Source organism: Ursus arctos, unplaced genomic scaffold (assembly GCF_023065955.2).
Source record: "Ursus arctos isolate Adak ecotype North America unplaced genomic scaffold, UrsArc2.0 scaffold_27, whole genome shotgun sequence".
NCBI classification, from domain to species: Eukaryota; Metazoa; Chordata; class Mammalia; order Carnivora; family Ursidae; genus Ursus; species Ursus arctos.
In genome coordinates, this window is record NW_026622952.1 from 2,829,211 (window position 1) to 2,854,297 (window position 25,087).

The following is a 25,087-nucleotide window of genomic DNA, read 5'->3' on the forward strand; positions in this document are numbered from 1 at the left end:
CACTGGTGGAAAGCCAGCTGAGTGAAGGCTATCGTCTCTGTCGTCTTGTCCCCTGCAGAATGGCTTGACTCCCCTGCACGTGGCCGTCCATCACAACCACCTGGACATCGTCCGGCTGCTGCTTCCCCGGGGCGGCTCCCCGCACAGCCCCGCTTGGGTAAGTCCGCCCCAGGTCCGCACACCGGGGGCTCCAGCCCCAGACCTGCTCAGGGCCTCAGCCCCTGCAAGGCAGGCCCGGGGCCACCCCGTCGGGCACAGCTGTTCCGGGAGCAGCTGGAGGGTTTTTGTGTTTTGCTTTTATTTTTACCTCAGAGATGTCGCCTCACTCACACAAATGTTACCTGCAGTAATTGCTGCTATTTGGAGACCAGGAGTGGGGTGGGAAATGGGTAACACTTCTCAGCAACAGGTTACCTCGCAGAGCTGGGCTTCGTGTTACACAACAAATGGGTTCCCCAAACTACAGCATGTCAACGGAGTTCTGCCAGCTGCGTTTTGTCAGCTGGCTGCCAAAGGTCAGTTTGTCCAGGAATCTCGGGGGGGGGGGGCGGTGAACCCTGGTCTCAGATTCTGACTCCATTTGGTGCTGGCGGCACAGTGTCCCCACTTTGAGAAAGATCGAGGGTTTCAGGGGAACCTGCCGTAACCTTGAAGGGGGCTATTTCAAGTGTGAATAGTCAGCCCCAAATGTATTTCCCGTATGAGTTCAGATTTTAAATCACGGTGTTTTTAATAAGGCACACCCACCTGTATTACGTGGTGGACACAAGGCCGGTGTGTCAGCCCCTGAAGAGTAGCAGGCTCATTGCCTCTCGGGGGAAGCAGGTAAAGGGAGTTGACTGGGCTTGCTTATGTAAGATCAGACTTGGTGGGGGGGGGTGGCGGGGAGCCAGAACAAGGTGAAGGGATAAAGCTGGACACGAGGATCATTTTTGGGGACAGGCTGCCTTGTGTGGGACCAGAGGGTGTGTGGTGTTTGTCTGTGAGGGGAGGGGGCTGATGGCCATGCAGGGGAGGAAGGGGAGGGAGGGGGCAGGGCTCTGACACAAAGGGTTCACCCATGATCCCTGCCCCGGGAGCTCACTACAGGGCAGCCAAGACTCAGAAAACCGGGTAATTTCGGGGAGAGCACATCCCAGTGCTCAGCCATGTGGCAGGGGGAGCCACGGGGAGGGGGGGTGGTGTGTGATGACAGCTGACACCTGCTGACTTCAGTGGGAACAGAGCCCAGAGTCAGAGAAAATCGGTGCGGGCTTCAGTTTGTCTTCCCTCCTCAGATTAGATGCTCATCTGAATTTTCCAGCATCACTTTGCCGGAGACACAGCGTCTCCCAGACACCTCTGTCTCCTTGGGCTCCTGTCCCCGCTGTTGTAGCAAGCCCACGTCACTGTGTAGACGGAGCATGCGGCCCTGCTAAGATGTGACTTACTCCTGCCTCTAAAAATAAAGAGCTGGACTCCCGCCTCCTCACTCCCCTCCTGATATAAAAGAACTTGGAGCCAGGTTGATGGTATTTAAAGAGAGCCTTATCCAAGTACAGACCTTGTACAGATGGGGTTTGTTTCCATGGCAAAAAATAGTTTCCCAAGTAGTCTGGCAATTTTGTAGAATTTCACATGCAAATCTCTCTGCACCCAAACCAAACCCTCCCCCTTCTAATTTTGATGCTAATGTTGTTTTAACATTTAGGCAGATCTCTTGCCAGCACGAGCTTTCTTTCGGATGAGCTCATTTCCTTGGGGAAGAAGACCTTTTGGGGGCACACAGCCGTCCCTAACCTCTCTACCTAGCCACCCCTTGTCCTTGTCACCTACAGAAGGTCATTCATTCCCTCTAATGCTGCTTTTTGGGAAGCGCAGAGGGGCAGTCTGTGTTCTGAGACCACCAGCTGTCGGTTTTAACCAGGGGTCACCTGGCCTGAGCTGCCTCCAACAAAAGGGTGCCCTTTGCCAGGACAGGGTGCTACTTTTGCCAGTGTGGACCCCCACAGCTGCTCAAGTGACCTGGACTCCTGATTATACTACCATGAAGATACTGCAGCTTTCGCTCCAGTTCCTGCCCCTCGTCTGTGAAAAAGAGTCCTAATAATCGTTGCTTTCATGCTGTGGATATTTGCTAGGGATTGGGCTCTGTTTAGGGCTTCAGCAACCTCATCCCAGTTCCTCCTGTGACGGCACGGAGAAGTCGGCGTTCTCTGGTGCTCCCCTCACAGAGAGATCCCCTTTGGGGACGGCTCGAATCTCAGGCTTCACCCAGTGAGCCGCACCTCTTTCTTTGCCTTCTGTTGGTATGATCCAAACATTATTTTGTTTAGTTAATATTATAATCAAAATGTTGATCTCATTATGGGAACACAGCCTAAAAAGAATGTATTCTCTTTTTTTTTTTTAGAAAGGAACACTCAAATGAATTATCTTACGTAATTATTCAGAGGAAATGATTTTTTTAATTCAATAGCATTCTTTGGGTAAATTACAAGTTCTCATTTTCCCACAAAATCCACTTTCCAAGTGGCTCTTTCCCTGTCCTCCAATGCTATAAAACGGGAATGTTACTATACTGTCAGATCCCCTTTGTCCTCTTTCCTTTTTGTGAACAGTGGTCCTGGCAGAATGGTTTGCACAGTCAGAGACGGGCAGGGAGGTTCAGTTCTTGCGGGTAGCCGGAAGAATGCTGGTGAAGGTGGGGAAACCAACATCTCATTCCATGCGCTCTGGGACTAGTGTGCATGTGCTTTGAAAGTCATGGGTCCTGCTCAGAGGTCCTCAGGCCCGGTCTCTCTTTTAGCCCTGAACGTGCAGGGGGCCTCACGACAAAGTGTGGTCCCTGGGCCGGCAGCCTCAGCATCACCTGGAAACTTGTGAGAAACGCAGAATTTGGGGCCTCCCTAGAACTTCTAAGTCAAGTCTACATTTGAGCAAGATCCTGAGTGTTTTGTGTGCACATTGTGGTTTGAGAAGCACTCTTCCAGCCGAAAGAACCTCAGCTCTGGGGTCTGCAGGCCGGCGTGGGTCTCCTGTTGTTTCTTTACTAGGTGACATTAGATAAGGCACTTAACCTCGCCGAGAGCTGACTTCTTTAGCCACAAAATGAAATAATAATAAAAATGCCTGCCTGACTTGCTGTACAGGGGACCATGGAAGTAGAAGGGGTTTCTGACAGTGAGGGCCAAAGCAGACTTCATCTGTCTGCAGCAGGACGAGGAGCTCACTCTGGAACGTAAACCCATGAGCTGCTTCCTTCCCTGGAAAAGCCTTCCTACCAGAGAGAGAGAGACCAGCTGAATAAACAGTATATGGTGTCACATTTTGGCCAGGCGCCGTCGTCTTGTCATGGCCTCAAACATCTTGTTAAACCAGTGCACTGACAAACCGTATGCAGGTTTATTACTTTTGTATCTTTATTTTGGAAAACACCTTCACATATATTATCATATTTTATCCATCCAACAGCTGCCAGAAAAGAACAAGTTGGATGTCATTATCCTATTTAAATGCCTTTTAAAAATACAGAAGGGTGTCTAGAGGACACGGACTCTCCAGTCACCCAGCTAGTTAATGTGGAAGGAGGACTGACTCCAGGTCCCCGGTTCCTCGCCGGGGACACCAGTCTCTCTGAGACCAGCAGCCCCAGCCCGCTAGCCCAGGGGGAGCCCAGGGCCCATTGCACAGGAAAGAAGAGGGCTCTCTGATCCTTTTCTTTCATGAAATGCTGGGGCGGGGGGGGGGGGGTGTTCTTGCAGACAGGAGCCTTTCATTTACTTACCGGGCTTCCAGTTCTTCCGTGAGCTGTCTGCTTGACTGCTAGCTTTTGCGGTGGCCGAGCACGTCCTGCTCAGAGCATGAGCACAGAAAATAGGGGGTGAGGAGAGGCACAGGACAGTTGCCGGCTGGGATGTGGGGGACGTGCGGATCCTTGAGAGCCGTCTCCAAATCAGAGGGATTTGGTTGGCTGGTTTGTTGACTTTAATTGCTGTCCTTGGTGACACACCAGCTGTGCTCAGGGCGCGTGCAGCAGGCCAGGAAGCAGGCCGTGTCCTCCCTCCGAGGGTCGGACGTTTGAGGCGTGTGCTTGTCCACTCAGCACTCCTGTAACCAGGCTCCCGGGCTGCTTCTGTTTCAGAATGGCTACACCCCTTTGCACATCGCTGCCAAGCAGAACCAGATGGAGGTGGCCCGCAGTCTGCTGCAGTACGGGGGGTCAGCGAATGCCGAGTCGGTGCAAGGTGTGACCCCCCTTCACCTGGCTGCCCAAGAGGGTCACGCGGAGATGGTGGCTCTGCTGCTTTCCAAACAAGCCAATGGCAATCTGGGGAACAAGGTAAACACGGCTTCCCAGATCTGCCCTGTCATCTCGGTAAATGTTTTCTTAGTAGCTAACTAGATATTCTGTCTGAATATTGAGCACCTACTGTGTGCTCAGGTTCTGAGTTCAGTGGTGTGAGTGTGTGAGTGTGTGTGTGTGTGTGTGTGTGTGTGTGATCCTATAACAGCCCCGTGTAGGCTTTATCTGAGTTTTATAGATGAATAAACAGGGTCAGAAAGGTTGCTCACACCCCAGGTTGCATGACCCTGAGCCTACCTGATGCCAGAACCTTTTCTAATTAGATTGACTCAAGGATCTGCAAAAAGATAATACTAAAATCCATAATACACTTTCTCAAATATAGGCCAGTGTCTACCTTCAGGAATGTGGTAAGTAATTTGGTACTAAATATTCTTTTTCTGTGGGAGAATATTTTTAAATGCCCATCAATACACTAAACTAGCAGTTACCAACCCAGGGACTATGATGGAGGAGTACGGGTCCGTCCAAGACTACACAACATTGTGGGAGGATGGGCACGTGAGCATTTTTCTAGGTGAGGTCTTCATAGTTTTTCTCAGCTTCTCAAAGGAATGCACGACCCAAGAAAGACTAAGAATCACTTGTTTTTTTATTTTTTTATTATTTTTTTATAATAATATTTTTATTATATTATGTTAGTTACCATACAGTACATCCCTGGTTTCTGATGTAAAGTTCCATGATTCATTACTTGCGTATAACACCCAGTGCACCATGCAATACATGCCCTCCTTACTACCCATCACCAGCCTATCCCATTCCCCCACCCCCTCCCCTCCGAAGCCCTCAGTTTGTTTCCCAGAGTCCATAGTCTCTCATGGTTCATTCCCCCTTCTGTTTACCCCCCTTTCTTCTTCCCTTTCTTCTCCTACCGATCTTCCTACTTCTTATGTTCCATAGATGAGTGAAACCATATATATATTCTTAAATAATAGTTTTACTGAAATATAATTTAAGTACAATAAAATTCATCACTTTGAACTGTCTTATCGGTGGTTTTTAGTATATTTCAGAATCGGGCCACCATCACCACTGTCTAATTCCAGGACATTTTCATCACCCCACAAAGAAGCCTCATTGGCAGCCACACCCCATTTTCCCCAAACCTCTCAGTCCCCATCAACCACTAAGCTATTACCTCTTCGAATTGGCCTATTTTGGACATTTCATATCATGGAACCATTAGAAAGAGCCACTTCCTTAGATGGTAAGGGAACAGTTTCAGAAAGGCAAGCGTTTTAAGGAATGCCGATCTGTTAAAACCTGTAGACCCATTGGTTCTTTTGGCACAGGCTTGGACAGGCGACCCCCAGGAGGGCACTGTGAGGGCAGGACCATTATATTGGATTGGATGCTTGGTTTCTTGCTTGTGCCGTGCCATTTCACGCAGGCTTTGTGAGGGGCCACGAGGGCGATGGTGAGTCTCTATACTGGAGACATCCTCAGTCATCCACACGCCACCTCACGGGTGAATTACCGTGTTATCCCAAGGATCAGGCAAGGCGCCCAGAGACTTGTGACTGAGCTAGGACTGTTCTGCCTGCTCTGGCCTCGGCTGCGGAGCGTTACTGCTTATGGGCCTCTGGTCAGCTGGCAGGAAAGCTCCGGACAGGCCCTGCCCCCGCTTCTGACTACAGAGGCATCATAGGTCCGTTTGTCCCATAGTTAGGGGAGCGTATTCTGTAGGGTATGGGGGAGAGAAGACTTTCCTGACATTTTGGTGTGAGAGTACACATACACGTATCAGATCACATCTCCGGGGCCCCCCTTCTCCTCCTGAGAAAGGTGTCCTGAGAACTCCCAAGAATGTGGTATTTTCAGTGCCAATAGGACTGTCCATCCTTTGACAGTGAGGCATGGACTGTGACGTGTAGTCACGTGCTACGTTTAAGTGGCACGTTGTGCTTTCCAGTGTGTTTCATCTGTGTTTTCTTAGATGGTCAGTGATCACCTCTATTTTCTAGATAAGGAGAGCAGGGTCTGAGGCTTATCTCAAATCAGGAAAATAGGGAATGTTATAAATGGAAAGTTCCATAAAGTTTATCTAGTTCAGAGGTCAGCAACCTAGGGCCCATGGGCCAAAACCAGCCCACCACTTGTTTGTGTAAATAAAGTTTTATCAGAACATAGCCATGCCTGTTTGTTTCCATGTTGGCCATAGCTGCTTTCTCACTGTAACTGACAGAGTTGGGTACTTGTGACAGAGACATGCGCCTAGAATATTGACCATCTGGCTCTTAGCAGAAAACGTTGCTGACCTCTAATTTCGCTAAACCACCTCATTTTTTAGGTAAGGATGTAGAGGCCCAGAGCTGGAAGAGCTTCGTCCAAGGTCACACAGCTGTGTGGTGGCTGCACAGACAGATTGGGCTCCTAAGCCTCCGTGCTCTTTCACGGTGGCCCGGGATTCTCTACCGGACACAAGGTGATGAACTTCTTTTTCTTTCCAGAGCGGACTCACCCCCCTCCATCTGGTAGCACAAGAAGGCCACGTTCCAGTGGCGGACGTGCTCATCAAACACGGTGTCACTGTGGACGCCACCACCCGGGTAAGGCAGGCACTTCCGCGTGGGCTTGGCCTCCCTTCTCCCCGGTGTGTGCCCCTTGTCCTGCCCGGTGCTGGCCTCCCCCACCCCCACTTCAGAGGCAGCTGTTCACAGAGCTTTGACACCCCAAGGACTCAGCAGCATGTTCTTCTCTGCCACTTCTTGGGATGACAGTGGAGTGTGAAGACACTGACCCTAATGTCCTTACTTTCTGGTGGGGAACTTTGAAATGTTCCTAGACCTTTGAACCTCTATAGTGAGAAACGAAGAGGAATGTTTCATCATGATTCGATGCCTTTCCTAGATGAGCAGTGTGTCAAGATGTCAGGCTTCGCTTGGAAATTCAGCCCTTTTATTCCAGCAATTAGTTACATTCTGTTCAACTTTCTGTGAACAACTTCTGTGTGCGAGGAGCTCTGTGGGGTAGTTGAGGATAACAGGGTGCACAGCACACAGGAGGGACCCTGCCTGGAGGACTTGCAGTCCAGTGTGGAGGGGACGATGGTAGGAGGTTGGAGGGGGGGACCTCCGGTCAACCATGTGATGTTGAAGTCTCTTTGAGAAAAATTTAGCAACTGTTTGATCACCAGCTGTCTGCAGCTTCACCAGGAATCTGCTTAAAGCCCAACAATGTTCTGGATCTTTGAGGCTTTTCTGGGCCCACTTAGGTCTTTTGGGGTCCTACAGGAGAGACCCTATACTGTGAGTTAGAATTGGGGGTCCCAAAGCCATACAATTGCTTGAGGTCCAGCCTGCAGGGTTTCAAGATGGTTTCTGGGATCTGGTACCAGCTCCCTGGGGACACTTAGAACCAAAGGGCTCGGGGAACCTTGGCTTGTCAGCCTTTAAGGAAGCACCCAACTGTTCAGCAGAACAGATTCCTTGAAAATGAGCTCCTGGGGCACCTGGGTGGCACAGCGGTTAAGCGTCTGCCTTCGGCTCAGGGCGTGATCCTGGCGTTATGGGATCGAGCCCCACATCAGGCTCCTCTGCTATGAGCCTGCTTCTTCCTCTCCCACTCCTGCTTGTGTTCCCTCTCTCGCTGGCTGTCTCTATCTCTGTCGAATAAATAAATAAAGTCTTTGAAAAAAAAAAAAAAGAAAATGAGCTCCTTTGCAGCCTAAGCTCCAATCAGTCAGTAAATACTCCAGGCCTGGTTGTTTCAAGCAATGACCAGTTCCTATAAATTCCATTCCATTAAACTCGATAGCCTTCGTGGGGTTTTTGGACAGTGGGATTTCACCTTTCTAGTGGAAATAAGTATGTTCTTGTCCCAGGTCGGCAGCAACCTCCATGCAACTGTGTATCCCCGTTGGAGCCCCCTTCCCAGCAGACAGCCCAATGGCAGCTCTTTCCCTCTGGACTGATCTCCCCCAGCTTCTGTTACCTGTGACTTCCCTGCTTCGCTGCTGCTTCCTCCCACCTCCTCTTTTCTGTCTCTCCCTCTATGTGCTGCCTCGGAATGGGGGCCCCACTGTTTCTCTCTACACTCGTTCTCGTCTGCAGGACTTTCACCTCGCATAGGCGTCTCCTCGCCTAGACCTCTTCATGGGGTTCAGTGTCCGTTTTCTAGTCGCCTACTTGGCATGTCCACTTGGCGCTCGCAGACACCTCAAACTTGATTTGTCCGAAACCAAACACTGTTCCTTCCCAGGCCAGTGGCGTCCAGTAGCAGTGGCAGGACAGCTGGCACCCCGTGGCAGCTGCCAGCCTTCCAAAGGGCTTCCCTGGCCGTCATCCTTTTTAAGCAGCCCTGCTAAGGATTGCGGTAATGCCCAGCCACAATGGCTCCGGGGATGCCTGTCAGCCCTCCTGCTCATTCATTCTCACCTCTTGCTTTTCAGATGGGTTATACTCCACTCCACGTGGCCAGTCATTATGGAAATATCAAGCTGGTGAAGTTTCTGCTACAGCACCAGGCAGACGTCAATGCCAAGACTAAGGTACGAGAACACTGGAGAGCTAATCTCTATACTTCTTAAGTGCCAAATTAGGATACAGAGTTACTCTGGGTGTGCCTGGGGCTCTGCTACAATGTTAAGCCTTGACCCTGGAGGAGGAAATGAGGAAAATGCATTTTTTGTGGGTTTCATTTAGAAGACAGGCTCTGTAGTATGTGGGCAGTTCTTTCTCTTATAGCTAGTTAATCCTGCCAAAATGTCACCTTGATTTTACAGCAAGGATACAGTCCCTTGCACCAGGCGGCCCAACAAGGACATACAGACATCGTGACACTGCTTCTCAAAAATGGTGCTTCCCCAAACGAGGTCAGCTCGGTAAGTACCCACCAGTTTCCTGATTTCGGAAAGCTGTTCTCACGGGCAGCTCTGTAAGACCCCTATAAACCACAGAAGCTCGGTACCTATCCCTTCTGCCCGTCTGGGGCATGGGCAGGCTGCAGTGACTGTAGGTTCTGGTGACTGTAGGTTATCCCTTTTTTTAAAAAACTTTATTTATTTGGGAAAGAGAGAGCACGCGCGAGCATGAGTGGGGGGCAGAGGGAGAGGGAGAAGCAGACTTGATCTGAGGACCCTGGGATCGTGACCTGAGCCGAAGGCAGATGCTTAACCAGCTGAGCCGCCCAGGGGCCCCTGTAGGTTACCATTTTAAGTACCATTTACCCTCCCCTTTTTACCTTTATTTAAATATCACCTTTGAAACTGTTTCTATATGATGCGAAGCTGCTGTCAGTATAGTACAAGCGAGCACAACAAACGTCTTGGGTGTTTCCTGCCGTTTCGGGGCTCTGGGGTTGTGTTTGGCATCGTTGATCATGGTTGAGTGGGGCCTCCCCATCCGACGACGTGAAGGCTTTCCTAGACCTTCTCCATCCAGCTCTGGAAGCGTGTGGCCCTTTGACTGGAGATGTGGCTGCAAAGCTTATAACTGTGGTTGGAGCTGAATCTGCACGGGGCCCAGGGCACATCCTGGGACTGGAGGACTCAAAAGACGAAGAGAGCCTCCACATCTACTTACTTCCACGTAGCTCTGCTTCTTCAAATCAGAGTAGAAATATACCCCGCCCCTGGCTCTGGTGACCGTGATTTCCGACTGGCTTAGCTAGTTCATTGACGTGTATATGGATTATTGTAACTATTTCGACGCTGGGTAACGGACACCCAAAGAACCGGGGTTGGGAGCAGCGAGCAGCATTGCTCTTCGCTTTCGTGTTCCAAAATTGCATATGGTGCCTTCTGGACCCATTCCCTCCGGTTGGTTTGGTTCCCTCTTGGCAGTTCTTGGCATGTGCTGGCAAGATTTCCCCTGTTCTCACTTCGAAACTCCCGCGCTACGGATTTAGAGTCTCCGTGCCCGCCTCTCCCCAGCACCCGGTCTTGGCGAGCATCGTTGCTAACCCCCGTCTGGGCTCACACATGCGCACACCTTGCTCTGGGCTCCGAGGGGCAGCGTGTCTGCGGGAGCTTGGTCTGTGTGAAAGGGGCGGTGCTTTCCCCCCAGAGTCCGTTCCTTGTGTGATCCCGCTCTCTCTGCTGTTTTCCCCAGAATGGAACCACACCTCTGGCAATAGCCAAGCGCTTGGGCTACATTTCTGTCACCGACGTGCTCAAGGTTGTCACGGATGAACCCAGTTTTGTGGTATGTCGGCTCCTCCCCTGCACCCGCCACCCCAGACACACACAGCCTGACAGGGCGCCCCGTGGGTTATTCTGGGAAGAAGAGCGCATTCTGGGGCCGGGGTAGGAAGCACCCGGCCAAGGCGGGGCTGGGGCCCGCAGGGGAGTGTTCTCCATCGCGCGGAGTTGTACTGCCACCTAGTGGCGAGAAGAGTTAGGGCTGTGCGCAGAGCTAAGGGGGCAAACAGCAAGAAGGGGTGGGGGCAGAGACGAGGCAGGAGGAAGCTGGTGTGGCCTGCTCACGCCCTTGCCAGGCATCAGCTCTCAGGCCGAGGGCAAGGACAAACCTCCTTTCCCACCTCCTTCCTGTCTCCACAGTCATAACCAGGTAACTGCTGGATCGGTGAAAGGGCCCACTGTTCTACTTGGGTTGAATTCTCTTCTTTTTCTCAATTTAGCTAACCAGTGACAAGCACCGGCTGAGTTTCCCTGAGACGGTAGATGAGATCTTGGATGTCTCTGAAGATGAAGGTAAAGTCTAGGATTAACAAAAAGAGGGGGGCAAGTCAGGATGAAGGGAGCACAGGGGGCAGTGAGCACCCCCCCTTGCTGTGGTCTCCTGGCTACCTGCCATACTGCACACCCTCGGTCCACCGGTCTGTATTGAAGCCAGAGGGAACCGCTTAATGATGTCATCTTGTTATCAAAAATACTCCTTTAGTGTAATTTTAGGAGAAGGAAAAATTGACATGTCGGAGATTAAAATATAAAATTCTGTGAAGTTTCCTAAATATTTGAGTGTTTACATATATAATACATGGAGTATGATTCTACTCAGATCAACTCTCAGACCGTAAAGAACTGCGATAAAACTTAGCCTGAGATTTTCCTTGTGCTTTGAACAAATAACAAGCTATTCATTTAAATTCTGTAAGAATCTTTCTTAATAAGCTACGCTTCTGTCCCCATAGTGGGTCAGTAAGTTTTGGAGTGTATCCATTATTATGAAATGACTAGCGTTTCAGCTTCTGTGACCCACAGAGTGCTTGCAGTATTTTTTCTTGCCCCACATAAGCCCATCTCGTCAGGGAAGTCTGAGGGGACCCCTTGTGATGTAAAGTGGTGGGGTTGATCTGGATTCTCCCTCCAGCCCCTGGTGGTATAACTGTGTTGGCAAGATGATTAAAGCTCCTTTTGTGTCCCATTTAATGATATGCCTCTTGCTTTAACTGACTTCAATCCTGTCCTTTCTTAAACTTGGCTCTTCTTTGCTTTCCAGGAACCGCTCATATAACTATAATGGGTATGAAACACTTTCTGTTCCCTGTGGCCCTTTCTCACGAGTGCATTCCACCCTAAGCAGTCCCCGCTCTCACTAATGCATTCCCGCTTTCCACCCTCCTCTCATGGCTAACAGTCTGGAGCCGGGAGCTTGACTCTAACAGGAGATGTACACCTGTAAGATCCATGCCCAGGCGGGTGGCTCCTGCCTGTCCATTTCCGTGTCTGTGCCCATGCCACCGTGTTCGTGATCATAACTGCATGAGCCGTTCTTCCATTCTGTCAGCTCCAGATCACAGAGCCAGGCCACTCCCCGCTAAGTGACAGTAAATGACACTGCAAGGTCGAGGGCTCCCACTCCAGTCCAGGCAAGGAGAGAGGAACAAAGAGGCAGTCTGGCTTGCACACGTAGTTTGAACCTCTTTGGAAGGGACTTAGGAAGTAATGAGGTTTCGGCTGCCGTGATTGCCAAAAACCCTAGAGCCCTTCGGAATGAATGGGTTCAGTCCATTGTAGTTGATCCTTCTGCAGTGTGCCGTGTGGCAAAGGACAGAATCAACTCTTTCCTTGTGTCTGTGTACCCTGCAAGGGCTGTTTTGAGGTGCAGCTTGCCAAGCCAAGGAAGTCCTTTCTGGACTGTATTTTTTGTCTTCTACAAAGCCTGCGGTAGACTAAGCTGTTAGGAGCTGGCTGCCTTGCTCTGTGCACCGGGGCAGGAGGAGCAGGACTGGCCGAAGACACTGTTAGTGGTCCCCTTGGAGCAGCAGGGACCTTGCTCCACTCCTCGGGAGCCAGCACTGAGAGGAGGAGCGGGAGAGCACTTTTTAAAAAGAAAGAGGAGTTCTCCTTCTTGTCCCTCACGTCCGCTTGTGTGGTTTCAGGGGAAGAACTCATCTCCAAGGCTGAGAGGCAGGATTCCAGGGATATAGATGAAGAAAAGGAGCTGCTGGATTTCGTGCCGAAGCTGGACCAAGTGTAAGGAGTGGGCATACCGTGGACACGCAGGTCCAGCCCTGGGACACAGAGGAGAGGGACTTCTGACAGAAGGCCAGGCCCCACATGTGCCACTGATGGGGATGGGATGCCGGGTGGTCGGACTGTGGGTCCAGCTCCTTACGATCAGTGAGCTCTGCACCTCGACCGCCGGGGACATAGAGTTGTGTCCCGCGCCCCCACCTCACCCCCCACCCCCCCACCACCACCCTCCCCCCCGCTTACAGCATGCTGTCCAGCAGTACCTCCCTTGCTCTTCCATGCCCCTGCTCCCAACTTTCTGCCTCCTCTCTCGGTCTCCTGTTCACAGCCCCTCCCTCTCCTGCACTCCCAGTTTCTCACCAGAAAGGTCCTCTGAGGAAGATTCACATTCACAGTGGTGGCCAAGCTAAGCTCATATGCCGACCACGTCCCTCTGTCAGCACAGCGCCTTAGGGAGACCCACGGAGGGTTTGTGTCCTCCTGGAACACACCCCCTGCCCTGGGGTGCTGGGAGTTACTCCCATGTGAGTCCATCGGCACACAGGGAGGTTGGGCGAATAAATCTAAAAGCAGCAACCCCATAGAAACACCGAGTCCTTGGTGCTTTCTGAAAAGATAGACGTGTGCCGGCTTAGTCCCATGGCTTCTACTAAACAGGGCAGTGGGCCAGCGGGAAGTGAAAGCCCCAGGAGAGTTCATCAATTAGTATTTACTGGATAAAATATGAATCTCAAAACTCAGCATCATTAGTATTTACTGCACATCAGCTTGGAAGAAATACGAGACTTGGTCCTTTGGAAAGAATGACCTCCTTATGTGCTGGGATTGCAGCACGCCCACCCAGAGAATGAGATGTGAGGGCCAGAGCGAGGACCCTACCAACAAGGGCTGAGGCTGAGAAGCAGGGGATAAGTGTGACGGAAGGCTTCGTGCAGGAGGCAGCCCCTTCCTGGGCTTGTGGAGGATGGCTGGGCCCCGGGGAAAGGCTCTGAGGCGAGGGAAGAGGCTGGGCCGTGCGTGCAGCTGAGTAGCATTGCCTGTGTGGTGGGTGCTTCGGGGTGCAGCAAGGGGCAGGTGGGAGGGGTTATTACGGGGGTACAGAGCTGTTTTGTTAGGCCTCCCATGCAGATAGGGGCCACTTAGAAGATCATCCCTTTGATTTTCCAATGTTCTGGGCATATAGGGTCGAATCCCCAGCCATCCCCAGGATCCCTTGTGTCACACCTGAGACAGTGCTGATCAGATCGGAAGAGCCAGAACAGGTAAGAAGCACCTTTTCTCTTTTTTCCACATCTGCAGAGAGCGGGTACCCGGGACAGTGACGGTTTTGAGAGGACCTGAAGTACGATAGAAACTACGAATCCCAAAGCCTGTGGCACTTCCCAGGCCCTTAGATCCTTGCTTCCACGCGTCCCTTGCCAACCCCTGTGCTGCCTGAGTTCTTCCTAACCCAGATATGAATGATAGGAGCCTCCGAGAGCCCAAGAGTGTGCGAAACATGCTTGAACAGTCACGAGCGAGGCTGAGGCCTGACGCCAGAAATTCTGGCTCCGAAGCCCATGTTGCCCTGGTCACAGCAGCCCCCACCCCCCACCCTGCACAGGCTCGGTACCCCCAGGGCAGCGGGTCACGGTGCTGGAGAGGCAGCTGAGGCTGAGCCTCGCGCAGAGTCATGGGCCTCCTTTTTTTCAATCCGTTAGAAAGGGGGACAGTTTCTGCCTCCCCTTCCTCAAGGGATTATTGGGAGCTGAAAAGACCAATACAGACAGGAAGGAGCGTCAGAGACTGCTCCCAGGGGACTGTCAGTCATCACAGTCCCTACTTTGTGGCTTCCCTGGAGGACACCTGAATTTGTCCCAGAAAACAGTGGGGAGGTTTCAAACAATTTAATTTCCCTTGATTTAACTGTATGCTATTTGGCGCCTTTTTTCCCCCCCTCCACGGCAAGGGGGTTTTCTAGGATAAAAAGCAGTGTGGTTGGTGTTTGGAGGTTGGAGACGATTGCCCTGAGGCCTGGTAACTGAGCTAGGCATGGCCCGTCGTCCAGCCACAGCCACTCTTGGCCTGTGCCGCCCCAGGGCTGCGTGTCTGACAACAGCAGCCATAGCCCCGGACAAAGTGGCATGCAGGGACAAGGCAGCTATGAAGCTGTCCGATCAGTCGTTCCATGCTAGGGTATGTCATAGTGCTGGGACACTGGTGTCACTCACGGGCAGGCATTTGGGAGATAGGGTCAGCTATGGCCCTGGCACAGCTCTGGCCAATTCCCTGGATTCCGCCAAAGACAAGAAAGTCACCGAGTCGACCTGTGTTCTGTTGTTCCATGAACAAACCCATTCTCCTTGCTGAAGTGAGGAACTCAAGCCAGTGGGTATTCCTGGATTACTCTGCGCCCTGTTCTGGGCTTGACATAAGAGAGCTGTGAGACCCAAGCCTGCCCCCTAGGAGCAGATGGGCCAGCTGGGAAGGGTGGGTGGGCTCAGATACTTGAAGCTAGTTAACCCAGATGGCAGGAAGAATCTCGGAGTCATGGGAAAGCTTCGTGTAGGAGGCAAGGTGCAAGGGTGGGTAGACAGGGCCAGCGAAGTTGAGGGGCAAGGGCGTCGGGCCCCTGGGAGCGAGAGCAGAGTTGGGAATAAACCTGGAAGGGATGAGGGCCAGATGCAGACCCTGCTGGCTTTCTTGAGTCCTTGTGTTATGCAAGGCCCCGTGCGTGGCAGCCCCGTGTCTCTGCCCCTGCAGCATCACTGAGGGACAGGAACCGTCCTGTTTGCCGATGAGGCCATGGGAAGCCCCCCAAGGGTAGGGTCTGCTCTGGTCACCTCCCGTACCTCAGATGCCTGTGGGACGAGTCCCTTGCCCGAGCTAAGTAGCTGGTAGGTGATGGTGCTTGACTCCAGTGGCAAGTCTGCGAAAACTGAGCTCCCTAGAACAGGGGTTTCACACTGGGGTGTGGCTGGAGGAAAGAGTGGGTGGGGCTGCAATTTGTGCAGTAGATGTAGGACCTAAAAGGAGCCAAGGAGAAGCCACGATGGTAGGAAGAAATCTGGGCTTCCTGTTCAACTCCAGGGAAGCCTCGTCCCAAAAGGGTCAACGGTGAGTGTGTGGGAATATTTCCTCCGTTGGGTCACTTGCTTTCTGGCAAGGAGATGCTCCCGAGCCTCCCCCACACGGAACACCACCAGCTGGGCGGGACTAGCCCCCTGGCCCAGAAATTGATGGGACGATTGGCCTTTCTCTTCTCCTCAGGCGTCTAAGGAGTATGACGAAGACTCACTCATCCCCAGCAGCCCGGCCACAGAGACCTCAGACAACATCAGCCCTGTGGCCAGCCCCGTCCACACAGGGTGAGTGACTCCTGTGACGGTGTCTCGCGGGTTCTGGCCCTCCCTCTCCCTGTCTCAGAGAGAGTGCGGAGAAGCCCGACGCGGACCTGCCTGTGCCCTAGGTTTCTGGTGAGCTTCATGGTGGACGCCCGCGGAGGCTCCATGCGGGGGAGTCGTCACAATGGCCTGCGGGTGGTGATCCCGCCCCGGACGTGCGCCGCACCCACTCGAATCACCTGCCGCCTGGTCAAGCCCCAGAAACTGAGCACGCCGCCCCCGCTGGCTGAGGACGAGGGCCTGGCCAGCAGGATCATCGCGCTGGGGCCCACGGGGGCCCAGTTCTTAAGGTGAGCGGTCGCTCGCGCTGGACGTGCGTGTGCACAACACGTGCCCCTAACCCATCCCCGCCCTGCCGGTCCGTGGCCGCGGCCTCAGCAGCAACCACCCAGACCCAGCCCAGCTGCAGGGCAGGGGAGCGGCGAGCCCCGGAGCCCCACGCCATCTTACCACTCTGTCCTGACAGAGGAGCAGAACCAGGCGTGGCCTCCCCTTCTTCCAGATACACCGAGCAGTCCATAGCCCGGGGGCGCCTACTCCTCTCAGACCTTGTAGGACACTAGAGAAGGGGACTGAGAGGACAGGGCTACTTTGGGGCCCCAAGGGTTTAGTTCTTTAAGCTCTAAAATGGTATTTCTAGAAGACAGTCCTCCAGCCTTGCCCCCAAGGACAAGGTTAATGGGCTTCCGAGGCCTCTTCCCTTCCTTTTCTGAAGCCAAGTGTGGGTTCTACTTGACCCCTGTTGTCCGTCAGACACCACGGATGGTAATGTTGGGGCAGGTCTTGCAGGGAGGCCCTGCCTGCCCGTCTTTGTCCACTGCTGTCCCCGTCACCAATGTCATCAACATTTCCCTCAGATGGAGGCTTCAATGACTACATCGAAAAGTGAAAATCAACATGAAAGCACTCTGCGGGCGACTTTAGAAGTGGTGGGTGGAAGCTTGGTGGATAGAGAAGGCAGCTGAGGCTAGGAAAGATTTAGTCCCCCGTCTGGGGACATCTAGAGATGTCTGGTGGGTTCTTGGCATCAGGTCCAAGGTCTGGGTGAATGGGCGAGCCTCCCCTGGGTGGCCGTGGCAGGAGGGCCCCCTGTGAAACGGGCTAGAATCCTGTGCTCGCCGTTACTCGGGGGCCTGGCAGTAAGTGAGGGGCCCTTGGAGCAAGTCAGGAACCCAAGGCAGATCTGTTCCCCTGTCCGGGCCTGCCCCAAGGTGGGCCTCGCTCTGGCTGCAGGGGAGGGGACCCTCCCCCTTCTCCTGTCCTTTCCTCCCCATGCCCAGCCGCCTGCCCGCAGGCGTGCACACCCATATCCATACCCCTTGTCCCCCATCTGCTCTGTCCCCTCAGCCCCGTGATCGTGGAGATCCCCCACTTTGCCTCCCACGGCCGTGGGGACCGTGAGCTTGTGGTGCTGCGCAGTGAAAACGGCTCCGTGTGGAAGGAACACAGGAGCCGCTACGAAGAGAGTGACCTGGATGTGGATCAGCTCCTCAATGGGATGGACGAAGGTAACAGCCCCAGGACACCCCCCTTCCAGAAGGTGATATTTGAGCTTGCACGTTTGGGGTGGGTTGTTGGGGCCGCCTGGAGTTTGGGAAGGTGGGAGAGCAAGGATGGCCCCATGAGGTCCAGTTCCGGGTCCCTGGGACACCTGAGGGGGTGCCCAACCCCACTGCTCGGTGCCTGGGGAGGGGGCGGACCTCAGGAGCCAGGGATGAGGAGGTCCTGGGGACACGGTGGTGGAGCCTGTGCCCAGTGTGACCAGGGTGGGTGGCACTGTGCTGTGTGATTCCAGAGCTGGGGAGCCTGGAGGAGCTGGAGAAGAAGAGGGTCTGCCGCATCATCACCACGGACTTCCCCTTGTACTTCGTGATCATGTCACGGCTCTGCCAGGACTATGACACCATTGGCCCTGAAGGGGGCCTCCTGAAGAGCAAGCTGGTCCCGCTGGTGATGGCAACGTTCCCAGAAAATGCTGTCATCAAGAGAGTGAAGCTGGCCCTGCAGGTGACACAGTCTTCCTCCTTGCCCCCCACCCCACCAACTCAGAGTTTATGGAAGGTGGGAGGAATGCAAGACCTCCAGGAGGACGACCCTCTTCCCCAGGACATCCCCTCACTTTTGTCTAGTGCCTTAAAATTCCAGTTAGAGGTGTGACCTTAAAAGTCAAAAGCGAGTCGGGTGGGTAGGAAAAGACAGGCGCTCCCTGTGAAGTTGCAGAAAGCTCCCGATAGTGCATTCAGCCCCGGGGGATTCCACAGGGCTTCCTGGGGAGCTAACTAACACAGAGCAAGGGTGGTGACATCCTGGGAATGAGGAGCGGGAGGGAAAGGGGGAGAAAGGGCTCGGAAAGACAGCTGAGAAGTGACATCAGCCCTGAGACAGGCCTTGTGCTCAGCAAAACAGATCTGCCTGGTACAACAGTGGAGCCCCCCCCATGCCCCCAGGAGCCTTAGCCTTCTGCATAAACAGCCTGCTCTCCCTTTGGGGGTGCGCTGCCCCTCGTGAACAAGCGCCTCTGCTCCTCGAGGCTGAGGGTCCACCTTTGATGCCTCGCAGGCCCAGCCTGTGCCAGATGAGCTGGTCACCAAACTCCTGGGCAACCAGGCCACGTTCAGCCCCATTGTCACCGTGGAGCCACGGCGCCGGAAGTTCTACCGCCCCATTGGGCTTCGGATCCCGCTCCCTCCTTCCTGGATGGACAACCCGAGGGACAGCGGGGAGGGGGACACCACCAGCCTGCGTCTGCTCTGCAGTGTCACTGGTGAGAGGGGCCCCTTCGCCTCTGTTTCATCTTCCCGACAGCAGCAGCTCCTTGTGGCGGCGTTCACGGGAGACGGGAAAAGGGGAAGCCAGCCATCAGCTTGCTTTGGCTTCCCTAGGGGATGTGCTCCCTCCATGGAGTAGCCCTGTGACCCCTAGAGGAGGGGTCGCCTGGAGGAGGAGAGTGTGAGAGCAAAGGTGTGCTCAGGGCCACGCAGATGTGCGCATCTCTGTCCTTCCGCGCTCCGCCCTTAGCATTTTGCCACGCTCTGTGTCTTCCGTCTGAACGCTGCCCCCAGCCCATCTCTGCTCCCGTTGCAGGAGGAACAGACCAAGCCCAGTGGGAGGATATAACCGGGACAACCAAGCTTGTGTACGCCAACGAGTGCGCTGCCTTCACCACCAACGTCTCTGCCAGGTGAGCCGCAGCCCCTGCACTGAGGGGGGTCAGCGCCGCGCCCGCTCACGCCCCATCCTCACACCCCGACCCGCCCATCCCACGCTTGAACCCGAGGGAGGGCCTTCTGCTGCCCCTTGGCACACAGAGGCCACGCGCTGACCGGCAGACGTGTCAGAGCGGCCACCCCCGTGGCGCACAGCTCCTTCTGTCCGCACGGAGATGAAGCTCTCCATCGGGTGCCGGAGCATGCTTCTGATTAGCCCCCTCCTTCTAGGTTCTGGCTGTCCGACTGTCCCCGGACTGCCGAAGCTGTGAACTTCGCCACTCTGCTGTACAAGGAGCTCACCGCGGTGCCCTACATGGCCAAGTTTGTCATTTTTGCCAAGATGAATGACCCCCGCGAAGGGCGTCTGCGCTGCTACTGCATGACAGATGATAAAGTGGACAAGACCCTGGAGCAGCACGAGAACTTCGTCGAGGTGGCTCGGAGCAGGGACATAGAGGTACCATGCCTGGCTGTGCTGTGCCGGCATCGTCTCCCCTGATCCTCACCGCCGGGCCTGCTCCTATGATCCCCCGTCTGCGGTCCAGGGCACCGGGGCCCAGAGAGGTGAAGTCACCCTGACTTCACGCAACTAAGGAAAAGGTAGAGAAAGGATTTGTCCAAGTAGTCTGAGCCCAGAGCGCACGAGCTTACCTGCTCTGTCAGGGTTCTGGTAGTGCCCCGATGAGGCAGGGAGGACGGCTGGACAAATGATGTGAGGAGAAAGGAACAGGGACTGGATTTGAACCTATTGCTGACCCCAGGAGACGCGTCGTGTCAAGACATGCAAGGAGCCAGGATCTTTCCAAACGTCTGGCCTCAGAGTCTGTTCTGAGGCTTCCCGGGGGGCTGAGGGCACAGGGCTGGCACTCTGGAGCCCTACCTCTAGTCCCGATTCAGGAACGAACTAGACAAAGTATTGCTTCTCTTTGGGCCTCAAATTCCTCAGCTGTCAGATGGGTTCGATGGTAACTTCTCAGTCGAAAGCATTATGTGCACAGTAGGGATTCCTATATGCATGGGTGAGATTCCAATATAACGTCCTTTTAGCACTTCTCAGAAACTGAACCTTTCTGGGCAGGTGTAAAAAAAGATCCAGCTCTCCCGGGGAAGCCCTATGATCCTTTAGTGGAGTTCTAGACCACTCAGACGGCAATCCTGATCAACCGCCCAGGGATATACAAAGATGCCTGCCTAGTCTAAAATCCCTTGAAGTGGGAAAGCATGCCTCACTCATTATAACCTCAGAAAAAAAACCTTTTTCAAAACAAAGGGTGGGATTCCTGGAGCACGGCGCAGCGTCTCATGCGGTAGACGGGGTGTGAGCTGGCGAAGGCAAGACCAGAGCTAGAGGCAGTACGGGACTTGCAGTCGTATCTCCCGGACAAGCTGTATTTGCTTTTCTCCTCCTGCAGGTTCTGGAAGGAATGCCTCTCTTCGCAGAGCTCTTTGGGAACCTGGTCCCCGTCAGAAAAGCTGCCCAGCAGCGGAGTTTCCAGTTCCAGTCGTTTCGGGAGAACCGTCTGGCCATACCTGTGAAGGTTCAGATGCACGCTCCGGGTCTAGGTTCGGGAGGCAGAAAGCGCTAAGCCTCTGGAACAGCCCCCCGAGTCTTGCTTTCGTGTGCTTGGATTTAGGTGAGGGACAGCAGTCGAGAACCAGCAGGGTCCTTGTCATTTCTGCGCAAGGCCATGAAGTATGAGGACGCCCAGCACATTCTCTGCCACTTGAACATCACCATGCCCCCCTGCACCAAGGTGAGCTGCCGCCTGATGAGGGCCCTTGCCAGAGGGGGTCCCCGCACAGACTCAAGGTCAGGTTCCTCTGAAGGACAACTTCTTGTTGAAACGCTGCCTTTGAATTCCCTGAGGTCCAGGAAGGCTCTTGGCTGTCCTCTGGACAGTTGAGTGTGGCCTGGCAGGGGAGCACGCCCCGGCCCCTCCCACACGCTAGGAACAAATGCCAGTGTCAGACGGCGGTATGCGTGTTCTCACTGTGGGCCTTGAGCCCTCTAGGATGTTCTTTCTCAAAGGTTAGAAGGAGCCCCACAGGCATCCGCCTTGGCACCCCTCGTCTGAGGCCTCTGAGATTTAAAACCGGGTGTTGAATTGCTCAAGGTTACTGGCTGTTTTTGAGGGTTTTTTCAAGCCTCTTTTTCATGTACTTGCTTATCTTCACCAGGGTGCCAGGCCCTCAGAGAAGGGCGCCCTGGGGTCTCAGGCACCGGAAACACCCAGAGTTTTGAGCGCAGCAAAGGCGTCCTGACCAAGTATGTTGATTTATCCATCCCTGTGAGAGCATCAGCGTCACCACCACTGCAGGGACTTTGGAGGGCTCATGCCTCTCCGTGTTCTTGTTCTTTTGCTGCTACTGGGAACAGTCAGCCCTCCACACCCAACTAGGGAAAGCAAGGCTCTGTCCATATGTCCGTGGCTCAGTTTCTCTTTACTGTCCGAGGAGAGCGTCAACAACGTTTCTTTCAAAAGAGGATTTCCTGCACCCTTGAGCAAGCATCTGGGTGCTTCTCTGCAGAGTTATTTAACCCCTCTATGCCTCAGTACCCTCGTCCATGAGATGGGAGGGTACTAGTACCTACCCGGAGGCTATTGTGAGTGCCAGACAGGGTCTGGCACCTGGTAAGGGCCACACGAGCTTGCCATTATTGTTACTCTTTTTTCTTTTTTTCAAGATTGTATTTATTTGCTGACACAGAGAGAGAGAGAGCACAAGCAGGGGGAGCAGCAGGCAGAGGCAGAGGGAGAAGCAGGCTCCCCTCTGAGCAGGGAGCCCGATGTGGGGCTCGATCTCAGGGCCCTGGGATCATGACCTGAGTCAAAGGCAGATGCTTAACCGACTGAGCCACCCAGGCGCCCCTTGTTATTTTTAATGAAGTCTGTGAATCTCGTCACTCCCCGTCACCCCGACCTCCTCGCACACATCTGGTCTTTGGGTCACGGCTCCAGAGAAGCAGAGCTGCTCACAGTTTGCCAGGACGGGCGTCACGCCCCACCCCGCAGCCCACGGGCTTGAAGCAGCTCCAAGAAGGGGGAAGCCCCAGACCCAAAGTACCCTTTCTTTGTCTTTCCTCGGCAGGTGAGCAGTGCTGATGAGAGGAGAAGGACTCTGACGCCGCTGGCCCTGAGATACGGCATTCTCAGCGAATCCTCACTGGGTATAAACCTCTTTGCCATGTGTGCTCGCTGCCTTTCCAGAGGGTTGTAGGTGACACCGCTCCCCCTCGCTCCTATAAGAGCTTTGCGTTGACGCTCTTTGCTTAGCCTGAGCACAGCACATGGAGGCTTGGGCCCGGGTCTGCACCTACCCCTCACAGGCTTAGCCATCAGGCCAGCGGACACTGAGGTCTGCCCTTGAACTGAGCCTCCGTCTGAGGTCATTTACTCCTACCTGCAGATGGTGTGTCCTGCCAAGACTACTGACTGCAACCCAATGCTTCTCCCCAGGTTCCCTCAGTGGGACAGACCGAGCAGATATGAAGATGGCTATTATATCAGAACACCTTGGCCTCAGCTGGGCGGGTGAGTTGGGGAATTGGGGGCAGAAATGCACTTTGCCAGGCTACACATACCCCTACAACTCCTTCCCCCTCCTGAGCAACCTCCTTTCACCATCCGATGTGTGATTGTCTTGGATGAGTCTGTTGCCCCAGCAATGCCTTTGGGTGCCAGTGCAAAGTGAGCTCCCTCCCTCCTCCATTTTCTGCCTGGTTTTTCTTTATAAGAAAGAATTAACTTTTTTTTTAAGATTTTATTTATTTGAGAGAAAGAGAGAGAATGAGCAGGAGGGAAAGAGAATCTGAAGCAGATTCCACACTAAGTGCTAAGCCCAATGCGGGGCTTGATCCCATGACCCGAGCTGAAACCAAGAGTTGGACGCTCAGTCAACTGAGCCACCCAGGTGCCCCAGAAAGAAGTAACTTTTGAAGTTACAAGAGACCTTAGAATAGATCTGAATCTCTTCATCTTACAGATGGGAAGACTGAGGTCCAGCTAAATAGAGTGGCTCTAGTTTTGTAGCTAGTTAGTGAGAGAACTCTGGAAAACCATCAAACAGATAAAAAACACAGAGACAAAAACTACGTCTCCTGACCGCCTGCCACTGCTCCTTGTATTCACATTGCCCTTCCTCAAAGGATGGCTTTGTTGACGGAAAGAAAGGGAGAAAAGGAGGAGTCAAAATTTTTCTCTTATAATCTCTGACTGTTGCTGAAGGTCTACCAGAAGTCCCGTCAACAGAAAGGGCAGATCTCATTTGAAGTGAGGCTGTGTGGGGGGAAAAATACAGTGAAAGCTCAAAATGGTTTTCGTTTTTTTTTATTATGTTCAGTTAGCCACTGTATAGTACAAAAAGAAAAAGAAAAAGAAAGCTCAAAACGTGTTTTACTCAGTCACCGGCCCTATAACTTAATCCATCCCCACTTTTTTGTTAGCTTTCAAATGAATGGACTTCCTTCACTCAGCCGCCCTGCAGAGAGGGCTTCAGACACTCAGAAACCTTAGCAATAACTTGCTGAAAGACTCTGTGACAAAAATTTACAACAGAAGCTCAGGGACTATTCATTCTTAAGCCAGAAAAGAACGTCTGCTGCTTCGTGTGGGGGGGGGGGGGGAACGTGTACATTGTGATTCTTACTACCACTGTCCCTCTGGTCTCCCTCATCCTTGAAATTGGACTGTGAGGCTGTTCTCCCTTCCAAAGCACCTGTGAGAAATAACAATAAAAACAATGGGAGGGAAAAGCAAACATTCTGTGTTACTGCCTTGCATTTAGATGGGAACTCGTATTTTCATTTTAAATGTAAATAATGCCTTTCCCTGAAGAAACCTAAGTACAGAAATGCATTTCCACTCTAATTGCTTCTTGGTGGAAAGTGAGTGGCATCCTGGTGTCATTCGGACAGCCCTGGAGTGGGCATCCGCCAGCTCAGCCTACGCCCGGCTCTGGCATCGGCTTGTTCTGTGACCTTGATGAGCGCTGGCCGTGCTGAGAGGCTCAGTGTTGTCATCTCATATTTGAAGTGATGAAAGCAAGAAAGGACATTCATTCGTTCATTCATTCACTACTTACTTTTTGAGCACTCCTCTTCCTGCCCCACTTTTTGGAGATACAAAGATGCGGGAATCTCTGTTTCACTAGATACTTCTGGGTAAGAAGGACTACCAAATCCATGGGGAGACTGTCCTTTAATGCCTGGTACTCCCCGCCAGATGCCCCCCTCCGCGGCGCCCCCTGGGGGCCGGAGCCTGGCTCTGGCGTGGCTCACCGCCGGCCTCCGGGCTTTGCTTGCAGAGTTGGCTCGGGAGCTGCAGTTCAGCGTGGAGGACATCAACAGGATCCGCGTGGAAAACCCCAACTCCTTGTTGGAACAGAGTGTGGCCTTGTTGAACCTCTGGGTCATCCGTGAAGGCAAAAGCGCAAACAGTCAGTACCATTAAGCTAGGGAAGCCTTCTCTTTCCAAAGCCCGTGCCTCTTCATCCGAGCGATTCTTCCTTCCCATTCCGGTTGTGATCCCTGCCTTTGGAACCAGTCCCTTTTGCACTCTGTCTCTGTCTCTCTGTCTCCCTCACACACAGCTCTCAGGGTCCCGGTCCTCTAGGCAATCCTGTCATGAGAAGACAGGAGAACCTTGGCCTCAGCCTTTCCCCAGCTGAGTAAGAGAACAGTCACACGGGGACTGAGATGACCACATAGGTGCAGGGTGCGTGACTTCCTGTAGAGGGTCTCAAACACATGAGCACCGTCCTCTCAGGACAG

At 53.3% G+C, this 25,087-nt stretch overlaps 1 protein-coding gene across 5 annotated transcripts in view; it reads left to right on the forward strand.

The window, feature by feature from the left end:
- Positions 1 to 25,087, forward strand: part of ANK1 (ankyrin 1) — a 210,984-nt gene that overhangs the window by 153,555 nt on the left and 32,342 nt on the right. For 3 of the 5 annotated variants that reach the window (XM_057303493.1, XM_057303491.1, XM_044379278.3), the window contains exons 16-37: positions 59 to 157; positions 4,124 to 4,321; positions 6,799 to 6,897; positions 8,739 to 8,837; positions 9,072 to 9,170; positions 10,399 to 10,491; positions 10,928 to 11,000; positions 11,749 to 11,772; positions 12,632 to 12,725; positions 13,909 to 13,987; positions 15,975 to 16,072; positions 16,174 to 16,398; positions 17,456 to 17,616; positions 17,904 to 18,115; positions 18,668 to 18,872; positions 19,193 to 19,289; positions 19,546 to 19,774; positions 20,730 to 20,855; positions 20,952 to 21,071; positions 22,408 to 22,486; positions 22,776 to 22,850; positions 24,622 to 24,753. In XM_057303493.1, the coding sequence (XP_057159476.1) occupies positions 59 to 157; positions 4,124 to 4,321; positions 6,799 to 6,897; positions 8,739 to 8,837; positions 9,072 to 9,170; positions 10,399 to 10,491; positions 10,928 to 11,000; positions 11,749 to 11,772; positions 12,632 to 12,725; positions 13,909 to 13,987; positions 15,975 to 16,072; positions 16,174 to 16,398; positions 17,456 to 17,616; positions 17,904 to 18,115; positions 18,668 to 18,872; positions 19,193 to 19,289; positions 19,546 to 19,774; positions 20,730 to 20,855; positions 20,952 to 21,071; positions 22,408 to 22,486; positions 22,776 to 22,850; positions 24,622 to 24,753 (2,716 nt within the window). The remainder of the gene's footprint in view (positions 1 to 58; positions 158 to 4,123; positions 4,322 to 6,798; positions 6,898 to 8,738; positions 8,838 to 9,071; positions 9,171 to 10,398; positions 10,492 to 10,927; positions 11,001 to 11,748; positions 11,773 to 12,631; positions 12,726 to 13,908; positions 13,988 to 15,974; positions 16,073 to 16,173; positions 16,399 to 17,455; positions 17,617 to 17,903; positions 18,116 to 18,667; positions 18,873 to 19,192; positions 19,290 to 19,545; positions 19,775 to 20,729; positions 20,856 to 20,951; positions 21,072 to 22,407; positions 22,487 to 22,775; positions 22,851 to 24,621; positions 24,754 to 25,087) is intronic. The other 2 variants (XM_057303492.1, XM_057303494.1) reach the window with 1 other exon arrangement.